The 15,677-nt window shown below is 40.5% G+C and overlaps 1 protein-coding gene across 2 annotated transcripts in view; it reads left to right on the top strand.

The window, feature by feature from the left end:
* snx13 (sorting nexin 13) overlaps positions 1 to 15,677 on the top strand; it is a 50,495-nt gene that overhangs the window by 25,663 nt on the left and 9,155 nt on the right. The window contains exons 6-18 of one of the 2 annotated variants that reach the window (XM_017720959.2): positions 1,951 to 2,072; positions 3,265 to 3,369; positions 4,578 to 4,666; positions 5,342 to 5,425; positions 5,862 to 6,000; positions 6,915 to 7,003; positions 7,130 to 7,229; positions 8,015 to 8,208; positions 8,880 to 8,984; positions 10,039 to 10,171; positions 12,967 to 13,004; positions 13,115 to 13,184; positions 15,349 to 15,527. In XM_017720959.2, the coding sequence (XP_017576448.1) occupies positions 1,951 to 2,072; positions 3,265 to 3,369; positions 4,578 to 4,666; positions 5,342 to 5,425; positions 5,862 to 6,000; positions 6,915 to 7,003; positions 7,130 to 7,229; positions 8,015 to 8,208; positions 8,880 to 8,984; positions 10,039 to 10,171; positions 12,967 to 13,004; positions 13,115 to 13,184; positions 15,349 to 15,527 (1,447 nt within the window). The remainder of the gene's footprint in view (positions 1 to 1,950; positions 2,073 to 3,264; positions 3,370 to 4,577; positions 4,667 to 5,341; positions 5,426 to 5,861; positions 6,001 to 6,914; positions 7,004 to 7,129; positions 7,230 to 8,014; positions 8,209 to 8,879; positions 8,985 to 10,038; positions 10,172 to 12,966; positions 13,005 to 13,114; positions 13,185 to 15,348; positions 15,528 to 15,677) is intronic. The other variant, XM_017720960.2, reaches the window with a different exon arrangement.

Below are 15,677 nucleotides of genomic sequence, written 5' to 3' on the forward strand. Positions count from 1 at the left end.
GGATGTAATTACCAATAAAAAGTTAACACTTGTATGGAATGCTTATAATTGTACTTCATTATACCATATAAACATCTGACAAAAGGTTCTAAAAAAAAAAACAAAAAAAACTGAGGCAGCAAACTTTGTGAAAACCACAATTTGTGCCATTCTCAAAACATTTGGCCACGACTGTAGAACAAATAAGTCATGACATAAGATAAATGAGGATGTAGGGATAAAAATAAACTGGCCAGACCTTTTCAAAATGGTCAGTGTTTTGAGAACTATTTATGTGTATGTGCTGCGCTGGTTTCTTTCTTTGGTGGCTGGTGTTGAGTAATTGTTTCAAGTCTTTTTCAGGAATTTATTTTTTCCATTAAATTCATTAGTAGCTTCCAAATTCTTACGTATGTATATATGTACACTGATAAGACATAACATTATCAGCATGGACCATTTGTCTATTTTATCAGCTCCCTCACAAAGCAGGTACTATTTGGGTGGTGGATCATTCTCAGCACTGCAGTAACACTGACATGGTGGTGGTCTGTTAGTGTGTGTTGTGCTGGTCTGAGTAGATCAGACACAGCAGTGCTGCTGGAGTTTTTAAACACTGTGTCCACTCACTGTCCACTCTACTAGACACTCCTACCTTGTCAGTCCACCTTGTAGATGTAAAGTCAGAGATGAGAGCTCATCTGCTGCTGCACAGTTTGTGTTGGTCGTCCTCCTAGTCCTTGGTGGCCTATTCTCAGTCCAGCAGTGACACTGAGGTGTTTAGAAACTCCAGCAGCGCTGCTGTGTCTGATCCACTCAGACCAGCACAACACACACTAACACACCACCACCACGTCAGTGTTACTGCAGTGCTGAGAATGATCCGCCGGCCAAATAGTACCTGCTCTGTGGTGGTCCTGTGGGGGTCATGACCACTGAAGAACAGGGTAAAAGGGGGCTAACAAAGTATCAGAGAAACAGATGTACTACAATCTGTAACTGTAGAACTACAAAGTGCACCTACATAGTAAGTGGAGCTGATAAAATGCTCGTAATGTTATGCCTGATTGGTGTACGTATGCATTCGTGAGGTAACATTTTTGAAAAGGCATTATATGTGTGTGAATATTAAAACATTTTCAAATGGTCTCCTTTGTGCTACTGAACTTTTTTGGCTTATAGCACCACTTACAATAAGTGTAAAACCCTGTTATCGCTGGCTTGGGGACTTTTTTAGAAATGTCTAAAAAGGTCTACTGATCAGTGTCACTTGTTCATACACAGTGAAGTTTTGAGAATACATCATATATATTCTGAGCGCCTACTTGTGGATTTAGGTGACATAACATTGTCCGAGGAGAATAATGAAAAATAATGTATCGAACAATACACAAAGGTAAAATTTGAATTTCACTTGGCGGCCCTAGTACTTATGGTACCAATATGACACTAAAAATGTCCAAAATGCATTGGTTAACATGGGATGCAGTTCCATGTGATTTTTATTTATGAAAAAATACTCTTTAATGCACATCAGTGTTTGCGATGGCCAAACTATCAATATGTGCTGGAAATAGTGAAATGTAAAATGGCCTTTTATTTGGTTTGTACCTTAAGCTGCATTCATATTTTGTTTGTATGCTCGTGTGTGGTCTCACATTTCCTGACCAGGCAACATTGTCTATGAAACTGGAATGCATTGTTATTTCACTCCATTTCATCTTTGTTAAAACTAGATGCCACAAAATAATTTGCAGTGAACATCCATCCGACTTGTTTTTGAACAAAAGGGTTTTACACTTTAATGTACCAAACATCACAAACACGTATGTGGGCGCAGATATTGGTACGCATGGCTGTGTAGATTAGTAGCCGTGATATCATTCTGCCTTGAAAGCGTTTGGGAAGGAGGTGTTTGTTTGTTTTGTGGGTGCTACAGTGACATTTAATTTTTTTTTTTCTTTAATTCAGGTCCAAAGAGGTGGACTGGCAGCCTTACTTCACCACCAGACTGGTGGACGATTTCGCCACCCACCTCCGCATCTTCAGAAAGGCCCAGGAGAGGCTGAACGAGAAAGACGACCCCAAACAACGTGAGCCATGCTTACTCAGAATTTAAGAAAATGTGCCATGCTTTGGTGGACTTATTAATATCTTCATCACTTTCTTTCTTTTCCCTTGAATTTGTGTTCAGTGCAAGTGGTACAGCTGGAGAGCTCTGGCTTGGGACAAAATGTTTTAGCTGATAAAATAGCCTACAAGAATAGACTTGTTTTTTTTGCTGCTGCCTGGATCTATTTTTGGGTCTGGGCCCAGGAAAGTGTCTTTGGTGCTGTTCCAGAAGATAAGAGGGGTTTGCTGCTCAAGTTTTCCTGCTCATAGAGAGGGCCACTTTAGAGCCATGGGTGCATTGAGAGAAAGAGAGAAATTTGTATATCTCATACTCGACATGCATGGATTTGAAGATCACACAACTCTGCAGGGACATTTTTTTCACCCCTCCAAAGTTCGGTCTTAGAAGTTGGTTACATTTTCCACTTATCCTAATCCAAGTAATCCCAGTCACATTCAGTGGTGTTGAGGTCAGTCCACTTTTCAGCTTTTTTGTTTGTGTCTGTCTTTTCTCAGTGAGAGCTTCTTAACAGTTACACATCCTTCCAGAGTCCGTGTTAAGTTGTCTTGTCACAGTAGAAGGATGGACAGAAACACCTGTGGATTGTTTTCAGATCTGAAGCAGCTTGATTTTCTCCTCTCTCAGAGATGAAAGCTTTAAGTGCTGTTTTTCTGATGGAGACAATTTTGGTGGTCTTCCAGGACTTACAAGGTGGTTAGGAGTCCAGTGTTATCTGTGGCTTTTAATCTCTTTTTTTTTTTTTTTTTTTTTTTTTTTTTGAATGTTGGTTTTAAAAACTCCTGTTTTTTCATCTTTCCTTTGATATTCCCCTTCCTTATGCACATGGATTACCTTCCATCTAATTTTTGCACAGTACTGTACATGATTCCTTATTGTTGGCACAAGCTACGTACTTTGACTGTTCTTGCAGAACTTGTTGAAACCTTCAGGAAGCTGCTTATAGCCTGTTAAACTGGAGCTTGCACTATGCTATCTGCACCTTTTTGCCTCGCACTCCTTACAGCTGTAAGCAACATTTGTGAAATGGAAGCATTATTGTACAACACTTGCATCAAAGTTGGCCTCATTATAGCAGTGTGCTTTGATTTTACTTGTGTCACTTTGAACAAAAACGGCTGCAATAAACATAGAACTTTGTTTCTGTGCTGCAGGTGATGCCCCAGAGGAGCTGCTGGATGCATTCTTTGAGGCTGAGGTGGAGATGGAGAGGAAGATCTGCAGGGACATGGTTTGTACCTCCCATAAGGATGAGGAAGGTGAGACCCACAGAGACACAACACAGGACAGAAGGGTTAGGATAGGGTGTCTCTGAACAGGAAACTTGCAATTTTGAAAGATCAAATACGTCATTCAAACATTTGGAATAACTACATATTTTGTTATATACAGTAAAAACTTGTGTAAACAGACACTTTATTGATCCGGAAGGCAATTTGTTTGGAAGGAAACTATGTATTTAAATAGTAAAAACTAAACGGGTTGAATTTCAAATAATATTCTATAATGATTTATTTATAGTAATTTTTGTCAGGTTATTTGCCCCAAGATTTGTTCATGACTTTAGAAATATGAGGCATTCTGGGTGTTCATTATAACTTAAGTATAATTAATTCTTGACAACCCTCTTAGTCTGGAATTATCTGTATAATTGTGGTCTCACATAAAATTTTTTCCTTTTTTTCTCATCCATTTTTTTTTTTTCCCTACTCAAAGCCGGTGAAGTTGTACTAGTACTCGCGTCACATTACTCTAATGTCATACATATATCTGCACCAGAATTGCTGTAATGTCATTGAAAATGGTGATTACAATGTTTTAAACAGTCATGTACACCCACATCTCTTCTAACATGCCCTGCAGTTGTCAGCCCTGTAAACCACAGTAGGTAAGCTAGTTTAGATGGCTTTAAAACAGGTTGTTGCAGAGCATCTGCAATTTCGTATAGATAAGCCACTGATTACTGTTGCATTCCAGGACTCGAAAGCAAAGCAAAACTTTATTTTTTCAAAACATTTCCACAGATTTGATCAGGATCCTGATGTTTGCAAAATATTGTTGATCAGCCTGTAGCTGATATTAAAAGCCACACCTCCTACCTGATTCTGATACTTGCGCAACCAAACAAAGTGGTTCCAACTTAAAGATAGCCTGTGTTACTGTTTTTAGCCATACAGTGTACTTTTGTGCATGTTTACAGAGTTGTTTGGTCAGAATTGTTCACAGTGGTGGTGACTGGAACCAGATGTCTGAAGAGGGTAGTAAAAAGCTCTATCACAAAGTTATTACATGAAACAGTTATTAATATGCTGCCTGTTGCCTGAGACATTGTTTTATGATAGTTTTGGCCTCAGATCATGCCTCCTTATGCACTCTTCTACCACCTGACTCATTGATGCATCGCATATGTTGTGCTGGTGTTTCTCTAATGTTGCCCTGAGGTTTTCTAATGGCAGTCTTGTCTTAGGCTTTCTGCGGGATCTGTGCGAGGTGCTGCTGTATCTGTTACTACCTCCTGGAGATTTCCACAACAAGAACATGAGATACTTCCTCAGGGTAAGGCTTAAATTCATACCCAACACCTGAACATCATATACTGTTCTACTGCTGCCATTGCAAAGTTTATCCTTCACATATACATAGATGTTGACACTTTTACAATCTATATAAATGTGATTAAGTTATTACAGATGTACAAATACTCCAGAAGTATCTAGGCATCCCTTCTAATTATTGCTATACCCAAATCCTCACAGCAGTTTTCCAGCAGCTAGTGCAAGGCTGCTTAAAGTGTTGCCCGCAGGCCAAAGTTGGTCCATATGAATGTTTGATTTGACCCTCCCACCAATGAGATAACATAGTAAAACTTGCTCTCTTTTTATAATGTTATCCTCCTTTTAACAGTGTTTTTGAAGTATTTTAGAAAAAAATAGTCTAATGAATGAAGTCTTATGAATTACATTTTAAAGACATTATTTGTAACCTACCTTCTTTATTTTATATTGTTTTGTCTTTTTGTCCCTTGGATAAATGGCCAAAAATAATGGCCAGAAATCACTTGATTAAAAAGTCTGGATCCCTTGACTTATGCTGAAAGTAATGTGTGGCTTTTTTTTTTCTTCTCCTGCAAAGTTACCATTTTGGAGATACGAGGTTTTCCTCCGAGAGCAGCAATATGCAGTTCATTAACAGTTATATAGAAGCGCTGAAATAATGGTATTTTCCCTCTAGGAAATTTTGGCGAGAGGAGTTCTGCTACCGCTGATTAACCAACTGAGTGATCCAGATTATATCAATCAGTTTGTCATCTGGATGGTAAGTCTGTTTCCTATGATGTGTGTATTTCCAGCCAAGGCATCTTTGTAAGGTGCAATAGCATGGCCATGTGCTTTTTCTATGACCCTCCCTTTCTTCTCCATTAATGCTTATGGGGATTAGGGAGTGCGTCAGCTTTCAAATCAGCTATTAACCTATGCAGAAATCAAAGATCTCAAAAGTATCTCTGAAAAATGCTGACAAATGATCAGTGAAGACCTTCAACACCTTAGCCATATGGGCAAATAATGCAGTGCGGAAAGAAGTGGCTTTTGCCTGACATCACATTTCGAGCTATGGTGATCCTGGGTATGGGGAGGTTCCACAACATGAGCATGCGGTTGTGTATGTGTCCTGTATCCGTGCATGCATGCGTGCTGTGTGCTCATGTTTGCGTATGTGTGTGTACGTAAGTTCCTTGTGTGCTTGTGTGTAGCTCCGGGACTCCAGCTGCAACTATGAAGCCTTCATGAACATCCTCAAGCTGACAGACAAGCCTGCTGAGCTGGAGGCCGTCAAGGACAAAGTGCTGGAGGAGCTCCAGTACCTGCGATCGTTAGATACTGCAGGAGACGGTAAGCACAGACTTGCACATGTGCACTCAAGTGTATATGTTGGCTTACACGGGTCTTTAAATCCAAATCTTGACTCTCGTGATCAAAATGGGAGTGAGAAACCCCTTCTGTGAAAACAGTTCATACCTCTCCACAAAGATTACTGTGCTGAGATCAAACAAGCAGCACAACTGCAGCTTTCAAACAATCCTGTACGACTATCACAAAAAAAAGACAACTTTTAAACTCACTTTTATAAATGTTGCCTTCCTTGTTAAACTATTACCCTCAGTATCACCTTCCCACTAGTTGTTAGCCAAATTACCCTAACCTATGCCCTTCTCACTGCAGGTTTGTTTTAATGAAGTTTGCTGAAGTTGTTCTTTGCTTTACAGAATAAGTAGAGTTTAGAGATTCTGATTGGCTAAGAGACGTGTCAGTCATGTCAGCAAACATGGGCTGTTTACCTATTGCCATACCTGCTAGTGACTGCAGAATCTAGGACGAAAAACTGGATTCAAGGTCTGGATTTGAGCATGTCTGCTCTAGACAGTCTCTCAGAGACTGTCACAGTCATACATATTTAGTATTTCCACATTCAGTTGTGAGGCACTATACAGTGAAGGTTTTATCTTTTGTTTTTATGACTGGGATGAAGATCAGATCACATTCTGTAAGCCATTCAAGCAGAAATTCAGATCATTAAAACCTTTCTTAACTGTATGCTCAGTTCTTCTATGCACATGCTCACTGTTATAATGCTTTACTGCAATATGTCAGACAGATAGTCTGTCACATAAAGACATATGCTGACATACTTATTGGAGAGTGCCATTCCATCCTTAACTATAATAAATTAAAATCCATCAGGGGACATTAACAAGTCCAGTATCTCATCCTTTATCCCTACTCCACCTTTTTACTTTTCTCCCCAGATATCAATGTGATAAAGAATCAAATCAACAGTTTACTGTTTGTGAAAAAAGTCTGCGAAACTAGGATACAAAGGCTACAATCAGGGAAGGTAAGAATAAAATAAAAATAAAATAAACTGAATAAAATTAAAAAATACTTGCTAAAGTGTAGTTCTCTGCTGATTAAGTGACATAAGTGTATCTGAAAATAATCAGTGGTGATCTCTGATTTACAGGAAGTTGATGCTTTGAAACTTGCTGCAAGTTTTGGGAAGCTGTGTATAATCCCATTGGATCATATCTTGGTGCACAACATAGCTCTGCAGTTCTTTATGGGTGAGTGTTGCACATCTGAACTTTACTATCTATGTAACTTGGTTTTCTTTATTCGTTCACTTTACTTTTATTCCTTCCTGTCTACTTTTAGAAACAATTCTTAATCTGGCTCACCTGCAGCAAGTTGTTGGTGATGATTTCCGCCAGGGCCAAAAAGAAAAGTGCCACGTTATGTAAAGTCTATAAAGACTAAAAACATTTGAGATGTTCCTGACATTGAATGATTGTTTGACGAGTACACTTTTCAGAATTTTATCTTATTCTTAGTATTGATTAAGGCTGAATATTGTTAAAAAATTTTAATTCCTCAACTTTGATACGCGTATGTGAATGGTTCTTTATTCAGAGCCTTTTCGTAGATTACAAATGAGTGGCTGAAGCTTAAACCAGAAAGAAGTGTGAGGTGCTGAAAGTGGGAAAATGTATGAACCATATAACAGATTACAGTCTGATCAAGAAGTACTGATTGTGAGCCTGACATTCCACATGTCAGCAATGTTCACATTACTAGGTTGAAGTGGCACAGATCCGATTTTTGCCCTAATGTGACTCAGATCTCGTGTTTTTAGGGTTGTGTGGACACAAATCTGCATATTTTGTATTGAATTCCAATCCCTGATCCTGGTATTGAATATATTTTATACAGGTTTAGATCAAAACCTTAGTCTCATTTATAGCTCTAAAACAATCCTCCCTTCTACTGCAGTTCATCCTCATTATCAGTCTGTTTCCAAACCATACATTTACTGCTATCACTTACACTCACTACCTCTGGCTATCTCCAGACTACATGCAACAGATGGGGGGCCAAGCAGACCTGTTCTTCTGGCTGACAGTAGAAGGTTACAGGGTGACCGCTCAGCAGCAGCTGGAGGTCATGCAGAGCTGGCAGAAGGATGGCAAGAAACAGAGTAGCCAGACGAAAGGCTTGCTGAAGGCAGCTGCGCTGGGCGTCTATGAGCAGTACCTCTCTGAGAAGGTTAGTCCAGTGGACCACAAGATCAGCTTCATCAGCAGTAGCATCTTAAAGCCTGAAACTTTTTCACTTCTATTCGTTTTATAAACAGTCATACAGTGACATGCTATATGTCAGTAACCATAGAAGCAAATCTGTTTGAGATTATTTGAATTTTGGTTTGAGCTTTGTTATTGCTAAGATTGTAGTTTGCATCATGCTGTTTGGGAGATGTAAGCTTCCTTTACTTGTGAGCCATGTAATCCTGGTATTTTCAGTGCAGTAAAGAAGTTAAAGAAGCAAACTTCAGGTACCAAACATGCCTTGGCAGATCAACTGCATTATATATCCCAGATTTGGCAGAAATGAATAGAGTGGCGACTTGGCTAAGTTTCAACGGCACTTTTTATGTGTTATTGTGTGAATACACCAAGAGCCTTTAGCCTATATGACTTTGCATTTCACAAACAATGAACGTTCTAGGTTGTAAAGCCAGTAGATAGATGGCCTATATATTGCACTGTTTACCCATCTGCTTGTAATGCTCAAATTGGATTAGTGCATTTAGGCGACCTGCCAACTTGGGATTAGTTGAAATGGCCATAAAATGCATTTTGAAAAGGTTCAGCCCTATGTGTTTGACCTAGGAGAAGGAAGGAAACCGTGTGAATTAACAGGTGCTTTCTTGTCATCAGGCCTCACCGAGAGTGCAGGTGGACGAGGCCTCCCTGGAAAGACTGGCCGAAAAACTCAACAAAGAGGATCCAACCCCAGAGATATTTGACGACATTCAGAGAAAGGTAAAGAAAACTGAAACTTGGTTTTAGTGCCCTCTCTCTCTTACTGTTATGTCTACCACTGTTTATCTATGTAAACTTTCAGTTAAATTAATAGTGGAACTGGTATACTGGCTGTAATACTTCCTCAGATATGGGTTTTGTCATAATTGTTAAACCACTGTATGGTCATACTGTTATGCCACAAATAAGTTCAAATAAAGTGTGCAAGCCATGCTAGCGTTAGTGAATTTAACTGAATAGCTGAGCCAGGGATGTTTCAGTCATGTATCAAATGAAAATGAAAACTCAACCTCGATCACTTCCTGCAGTCTAGCCCACTTTATATGAACTAGTCCGCCTTGTTTTCAAGACAGTGGATATAAAGGAAAGCCTGGTCGTTTAAGGTTAGCTTTAGTCTAACATGGACACCAGACCAATTGCCATGCTTGTTTCCATGCGTACCACATGAGGAGGACGACACTGTTAACCGTGAATTACTAATATTTCCCAAATGTCTGACAGAGGGAGTACGGGAGGCACATAGGAGACAAATGACTTACTCACATAAATGCTGCAGCAGGTGCTTTCAGGCCACTGTTGTTTTCAGGTGCCAGAATCTAACTGCTTCTCCACTTAAGGTGGAACAGAAAAATTGAACAAAAAACTTTGCCAATTAGAAGACAAATTCAGCCTTGTAGAAATTAAAACAGGAAACAACGGAGCTTGTTAGAAAGTAATATTGACACAGGTTTATCTGTATATTGTTCAGTTTTTTTTTGTTGGTTTTTTTGGCAAAAAAAAAGTTTCAGATTTACTTTGGTTGTTAAAAATTGATCTCATTAAAAAGTGAAGGGACATCCCTTAAGCAAATGGATTCATTTGAAATCTTGCATTCTGTGATCTATACCAAAACAGTCTTATTATACCATGATATTTTTGGATGCACCACCCATTCCTAAGTTGAATGCTTTCCGGCTACAGTTCTACAGTTAAACATTAACCAATGTGCATTGCTCCTGATATATAAGTAAAAAGAAATAAAATATCTCTCCCTCTATCTGACTCTTTTTCACAGGTGTATGATATGATGTTGAGGGATGAGCGGTTCTACCCGTCCTTTAGGCAGCATCCTCTGTACGTGCGCATGCTGGCTGAGCTGGACATGCTGAAGGAGCCGAGCTACCGGGGCTCAGACGACGGAGACGTAGGTGAGCATGTCCTTCAAGACACTGTCAGAATTACTCTAGCAAGCCGCCTACTTCGATAGCGCCACCCACCGACACAGCTGAGAGGGTTCATTTAAAAATGTTTTCCGGTTCTGATTACATGGTGAAAAATGTAATATGAACCTAATCCAACGCAGCACTGTTTAAAATTAATATGGCTATGTTCACATTACAAGGCTGAAGTGGCACATATCCAATTTTTTGCCCTAATGTCACTCAGATCTGATGTTGTCAGGACTGTATGGATGTGTAAATCTGATTTTGTGAACTATCGTGTCAGAGAGATCGGATTTGAGCAATGAGGCTTTAATGAGAACATAATCTGGTTACTTTTAATCACTTTTGGATTACTAGTCTTTTTGAAGTTATAGTAAATAAAGTCAAGTTCAAACAAATTTCAATAAGATGCCTTTTGAACAGGAAAACTACAAATGAAGCAAAGTTGTAAAGGATGCATGTAGTAGTCCAGACTGTGGCAGTGGAATTGCTAGAAAACATTGTCATCGCAACAACTGCCAGGTAGTTAACTAGCCTACTTCATTGTAACTTAAAGTAAAAACAGTGGAGCCGGGTGAAGCTGTGTTTACATATTGCCCTTGGAAAAAACATGTTGTTGCATCACTGTGCAGCAGTGCAGACATGTAAACATGTTGCCATGGTGATGGAGTCTGCTTTGGCAGATGCTTTTATTTATGTAAGGTGATAAAAAGGATGAATTTTTTTTGTTGTCATTTTGTTGTGTTGTTCACCCTTTAAAAAACAAACAGCAGAACGTGTTCAAGTGGCATGGCTGGCTCTTCACAAAAAAAGCCACTTGTTAGGCTCCTTTCCTGTTTTTGGAAAAGCAATAACGTCTGTAGCTTGATTTGAGCTGATTTGGGATGACAGCTTGGTCCTTTTGATGCTGTTAGAAGTTGCGTTTGCTGGGACCCAACCATCTAGTTACTATGCCAACCATCGAGACAATAAACATTGGTAGTGAGAGTTCATATTGCCTGTGAAAGTTTGCAGAAAAGCCGCAGAGGATGAAGAAAATAGTCACTTGCCATCTGAAAAAGTGTTTGGTGTGAGTGATAATGTAATCCTGTTGTAATCACACTGTTTTTAATGTATCTGAAATCTGATCACTGGCTTTTTAAAGTACCTGTTACCTTTTTTGTATCCTAACTACATTACACTGTTATATATATTCTGTGGCTGCTCAGAGCTGCCCATAAACTTCTGTTTCTGTTTGGTGTGTAGGAAGGTAATAGAAAAACAATTTTACAACAAAAAAAACCAAAGAAATCAGTGGGGGGAAAAAAGTATAGAAGGTACGCTGAACAGTTACAAAGAAGCACTTCTAAAGCTGCTGCCATGAAACTCTCAAACTTTTTTTAACTTTATATTTTGGTCCTGTAATGTCAATCAAGGAACTGGTAGTTACTAGCTACTGGTAACTAGTTTTGCTTAACGAAAGTTTGCTTCCAATCACATTGATTTAAAACCTATGTCCATCTACATGGAAGGGTGGCTAGCCAATCTAGTGTAACGAGCAAGATCCTGAAATAGATATACAGGCATATGAAAGGTTTGGGTGCCTGTAGTCAATTGATGTTTTATTGATTTTCTAAGTAAGAATAAGTTTATCCAGCCTCTACAGAGAAACAGGAGAAACACTTCTGAATATTTGATAAATATGATATAGGGAAATAATAAAATATAAAATGTGTCTTGTGCAAAAGTTCAGGGACGTTTTACATTTTGTGAGGTTTTTGTTTTTCTTTTTTCTTTTTTTTTTTGGGTATGTGAAACCTGTGACGTGGCACCGCATCTTTTCAAACTGTCACTCGTGCAACGTCATTGGACAGCTGAACGCGCTCATAGGAAAGAGCTGTTGTGACAGATCTGGCGGTTGGCTAACAGACATCTGCACTAACTAGTGTCGCGATGAGTGATTGGGGAGATGGGTGACCATCCTACTCACTCTCCTGATGATGGGGCCAACACTTAGATGGTTGTGCCACTCAGGAGCCCCATGTCATGTTTAAGTGTGTTCTATGTAGAGGATGTGTTATTTTCACTTAGAAAATCAACAAAAACGTAATTTGACAAAAGGTGTTTGTATTGGATTGTGTTAGATTAGATGTGTTAAATAAAATATACTGTGGCCGGGGGAGGGGCCGACGCACAAACGCGCTTTATTTACACATTTAAACCAAAAACAACGAAACTTAAATCCACGACGGCTTACTTAGCGTCGGCTTTCCAAGAGTGCCTTCTCCTCTCGCTCTCTCTGGCGTGCCTTTGGCCTGGAGGCCAGCACTCCAGCTCTCTCTCTCTCTCTCTCTCTCTCTCTCCCCCCACCACTCTCCTCTCCCCTCTCAGCCCTCTCTCTCTCTCTCTCTCTCTCTCTCTCTCTCTCTCTCTCTCTCTCTCTCTCTCTCTCTCTCTCTCTCTCTCTCTCTCTCTCTCTCTCTCTCTCTCTCTCTCTCTCTCTCTCTCTCTCTCTCTCTCTCTCTGCCTACTTCCCAGAGAGAGCTTGTTTTTAAATGTGTCCATGCTCCTCTCCTCATTAGGCACATCTGCACTAAATTAATGGGGAGGAGAAGCTCACACCTGTGTGGGGAGTGGTCACAGCGACTCCATCTCTCCACTGCCACAATACTTAGTGCACAATAAATGGCAGATCAGTCTGCAGATCTCTGTGAGCAGCACATCTGATGCTGAAACTACCAAGTCTCTACCATTCCCATTTTGAGAGCTTTTCTCAGTGGAGTTTTCTTTTCTATTTACAGAGTCCTTCAATGGATCTCCAACTGGAAGCATCAATTTGGTAGGTGATGTTATGCCTTTTGTGTGGGTTTTTTTTTCCCCCTGGCTGTCTTGTGTTTTTCTCTTGTGTAATTTCTAAAATGTCCTTGTTTTCTGTGGTTTGTGTTCTAGTCTTTGGATGACCTCACCAGTGCCGCCACAGATGAGTCCATGCAACTACACGCATTTATCTCTGATACTGGTATGTACCCTCCTTACACCTGTTTCATCGGTTAGATGGTACATGGCATTTGATATAGACTGTAGCGTATGTAGTTATAGACATTAATACACTGTTGGGCAGACTTGCGTTGACTTGCTCGGGTCAGCAGTTTTGATTTGAGAGAGGCTTTTTCTCAGCAGCGCTTCTCCTCTCCCTGCATTAGCCATTCCTCCATATTTTCTACCTTCATATGGTCATTTCATCCGCCCTTCTTTCCAGCTCCACTTGGGCTTTTGTCACACAGCAGGTTAAAGTGGTCCAAATCTGATCTTTTTCTCATATGTCAGTGTGAACAGAAAAAAAACACGTTGAATCTGGCATTTTCGGTTTGGGACACACTCGTATGTGGTACTGAAATCCGATACACATCCCGCATGCGACTCAGTCTGAACAGCCAGATCGACATTCATCTTAATTTCATGCTACTGAGACCTCTTAAACATTTGGGGTGATGTTTCTGTACAAATAGAATTAAAAACTTATCCAAACCCCTCTGTGTTCAAAGAGATTTTGAAATAAACTACCAAATGTGGCCATAGTAGAACAAGGTTAAAGAAAAGTTATAAGTCTGAAAGCGAAGTTTAAAGAAACCAAAGACAAGAATCAAAGAAGTGGCTAAATAACTTGCCCTTTTTATCAAATGTGTCAGAACTCCTTATTTAGCTCCTATGATGCTGACAAAGATGAAACTGGAACCTGCAGAAGTGGCTGTTACTGTTCACTCCGTTGTGATTGTTTACCTCTGGATGACCGCATGACATGAAGCATTGTTTTTTTTTGTGCAGGCAGGTCAGTTTTGTAGTGTGGTCTGTTCGCGCTAATGTAGCATATCGGTCAGATTTAAATGATGAGGTGAACAGCCAAACTAAAAAATCAGATTTGGGCCACTTTTACCTGCTGTGTGAACGCAGCCTTAGATACATTTATCAAGTCACTTGCTGTTGCTGTTTTTTCTTTCTTTCCTTGTGTCTGTACTTATTTTTTCACAGCACTATTATTCCATCACCTTTTTACAGTTTTTTTTCTTTTCTTCCTTTCTTTGTTTTCCTTTTGCTTTCCCTTTTTCCTTTCACTCTTTTCTCTTCTTGTGCTTTTGTTTGGCTTGTTTGTCATCAACGTGGCCACATCTCATCTCCCTGCTTGCTGTCCATCTGCCACTTTCTCTGCCATTTCCCAAACCTCTCACTCTCTGTCTCACTCTCTGTCTCGCTTTTCTCTTTCTCTCTCTCTTGCTCTCTCTCTCTTGCTCTCTCTCTTGCTCTCTCTCTTGCTCTCTCTCTTGCTCTCTCTCACGCTCTCTCTTTTTTATTATCCTTTCTTTCTCTGACACTTTTATCCTCTTATTCCTCATTTTATAATTTTCTCTCTCGCGCTCTCTCTCTGGCGCTCTTTCTTTTTTATTTTCCTTTCTTTCTCTGACACTTTTATCCGCTTATTCCTCATTTTATAATTTTCTCTCTTGCTCTTACGCTCATCTTTTTTCAAATTATTTCACTCCCTTAAACTCTAATTTCTCTTTATCTTTGTCTCACTATTTTACTTTTTTTAATGCATTCTTTTTATCAATTTCTCTTTTTCTATCGCCCTTACACTACGCTTTCTCCTGTTTTCCTCCTTTTGCAACTCACTCATTCTCTCTCCTACATGGTCTCTCGCTCTTGCTCTCTCACTCTCTCTCTCCTACATGGTCTCTCGCTCTTGCTCTCTCGCTCCCTCTCTCCTACACGGTCTCTCTTTCTTGCTCTCTCGCGCTCTCTCTCTCCTACACGGTCTCTCGCTCTTGCTCTCTCGCGCTCTCTCTCTCTCTCTCTCTCTCTCCTACACGGTCTCTCGCTCTTGCTCTCTCGTGCTCTCTCTCTCTCTCTCTCCTACACGGTCTCTCGCTCTTGCTCTCTCGCGCTCTCTCTCTCTCTCTCCTACACGGTCTCTCGCTCTTGCTCTCTCGCGCTCTCCCTCTCCTACATGGTCTCACGTTCTCTCACTCTCTCTCTCTCTCTCTCTCTGTCTCTCTCGCTCTCTACATTCTGCTTCTCTCTTCCTTTATATCATGGTGTCTGCCCCCTTCCGTGCTGTCCTCCGTGCCTCACCCCTCTCACCTTGGCCATCCCACACTCTTGACCTCGGCCCCGCTCATGCTGAGTAGTAGCTGATGCTTCTCTAAACCAACTTCCTGTGCCAGGCGTGTGTAATGATCATGGGAAGACCTACGCTCTCTACGCCATCACTGTCTTCCGCAAGAACCCAGACGGCAGTGAGGACACGTGGAAGACCTACCGCCGTTACAGTGACTTCCACGACTTCCACATGCGCATCACTGAACAGGTGAGGAGTCCAGGAGCTGATCAGCCACTGCAAACCTGCAAGACCTGACAGCAGGTCCACTGCTTCAACACACCTGGTGCTAGAGTGGCCACTGGAGTGAATGTCACTTCTCTAGTCTCATACAGTATTGTGCAAAAGTCAGAGACCACC

This window comes from Pygocentrus nattereri, chromosome 1 (assembly GCF_015220715.1).
Source record: "Pygocentrus nattereri isolate fPygNat1 chromosome 1, fPygNat1.pri, whole genome shotgun sequence".
Taxonomy (NCBI): domain Eukaryota; kingdom Metazoa; phylum Chordata; class Actinopteri; order Characiformes; family Serrasalmidae; genus Pygocentrus; species Pygocentrus nattereri.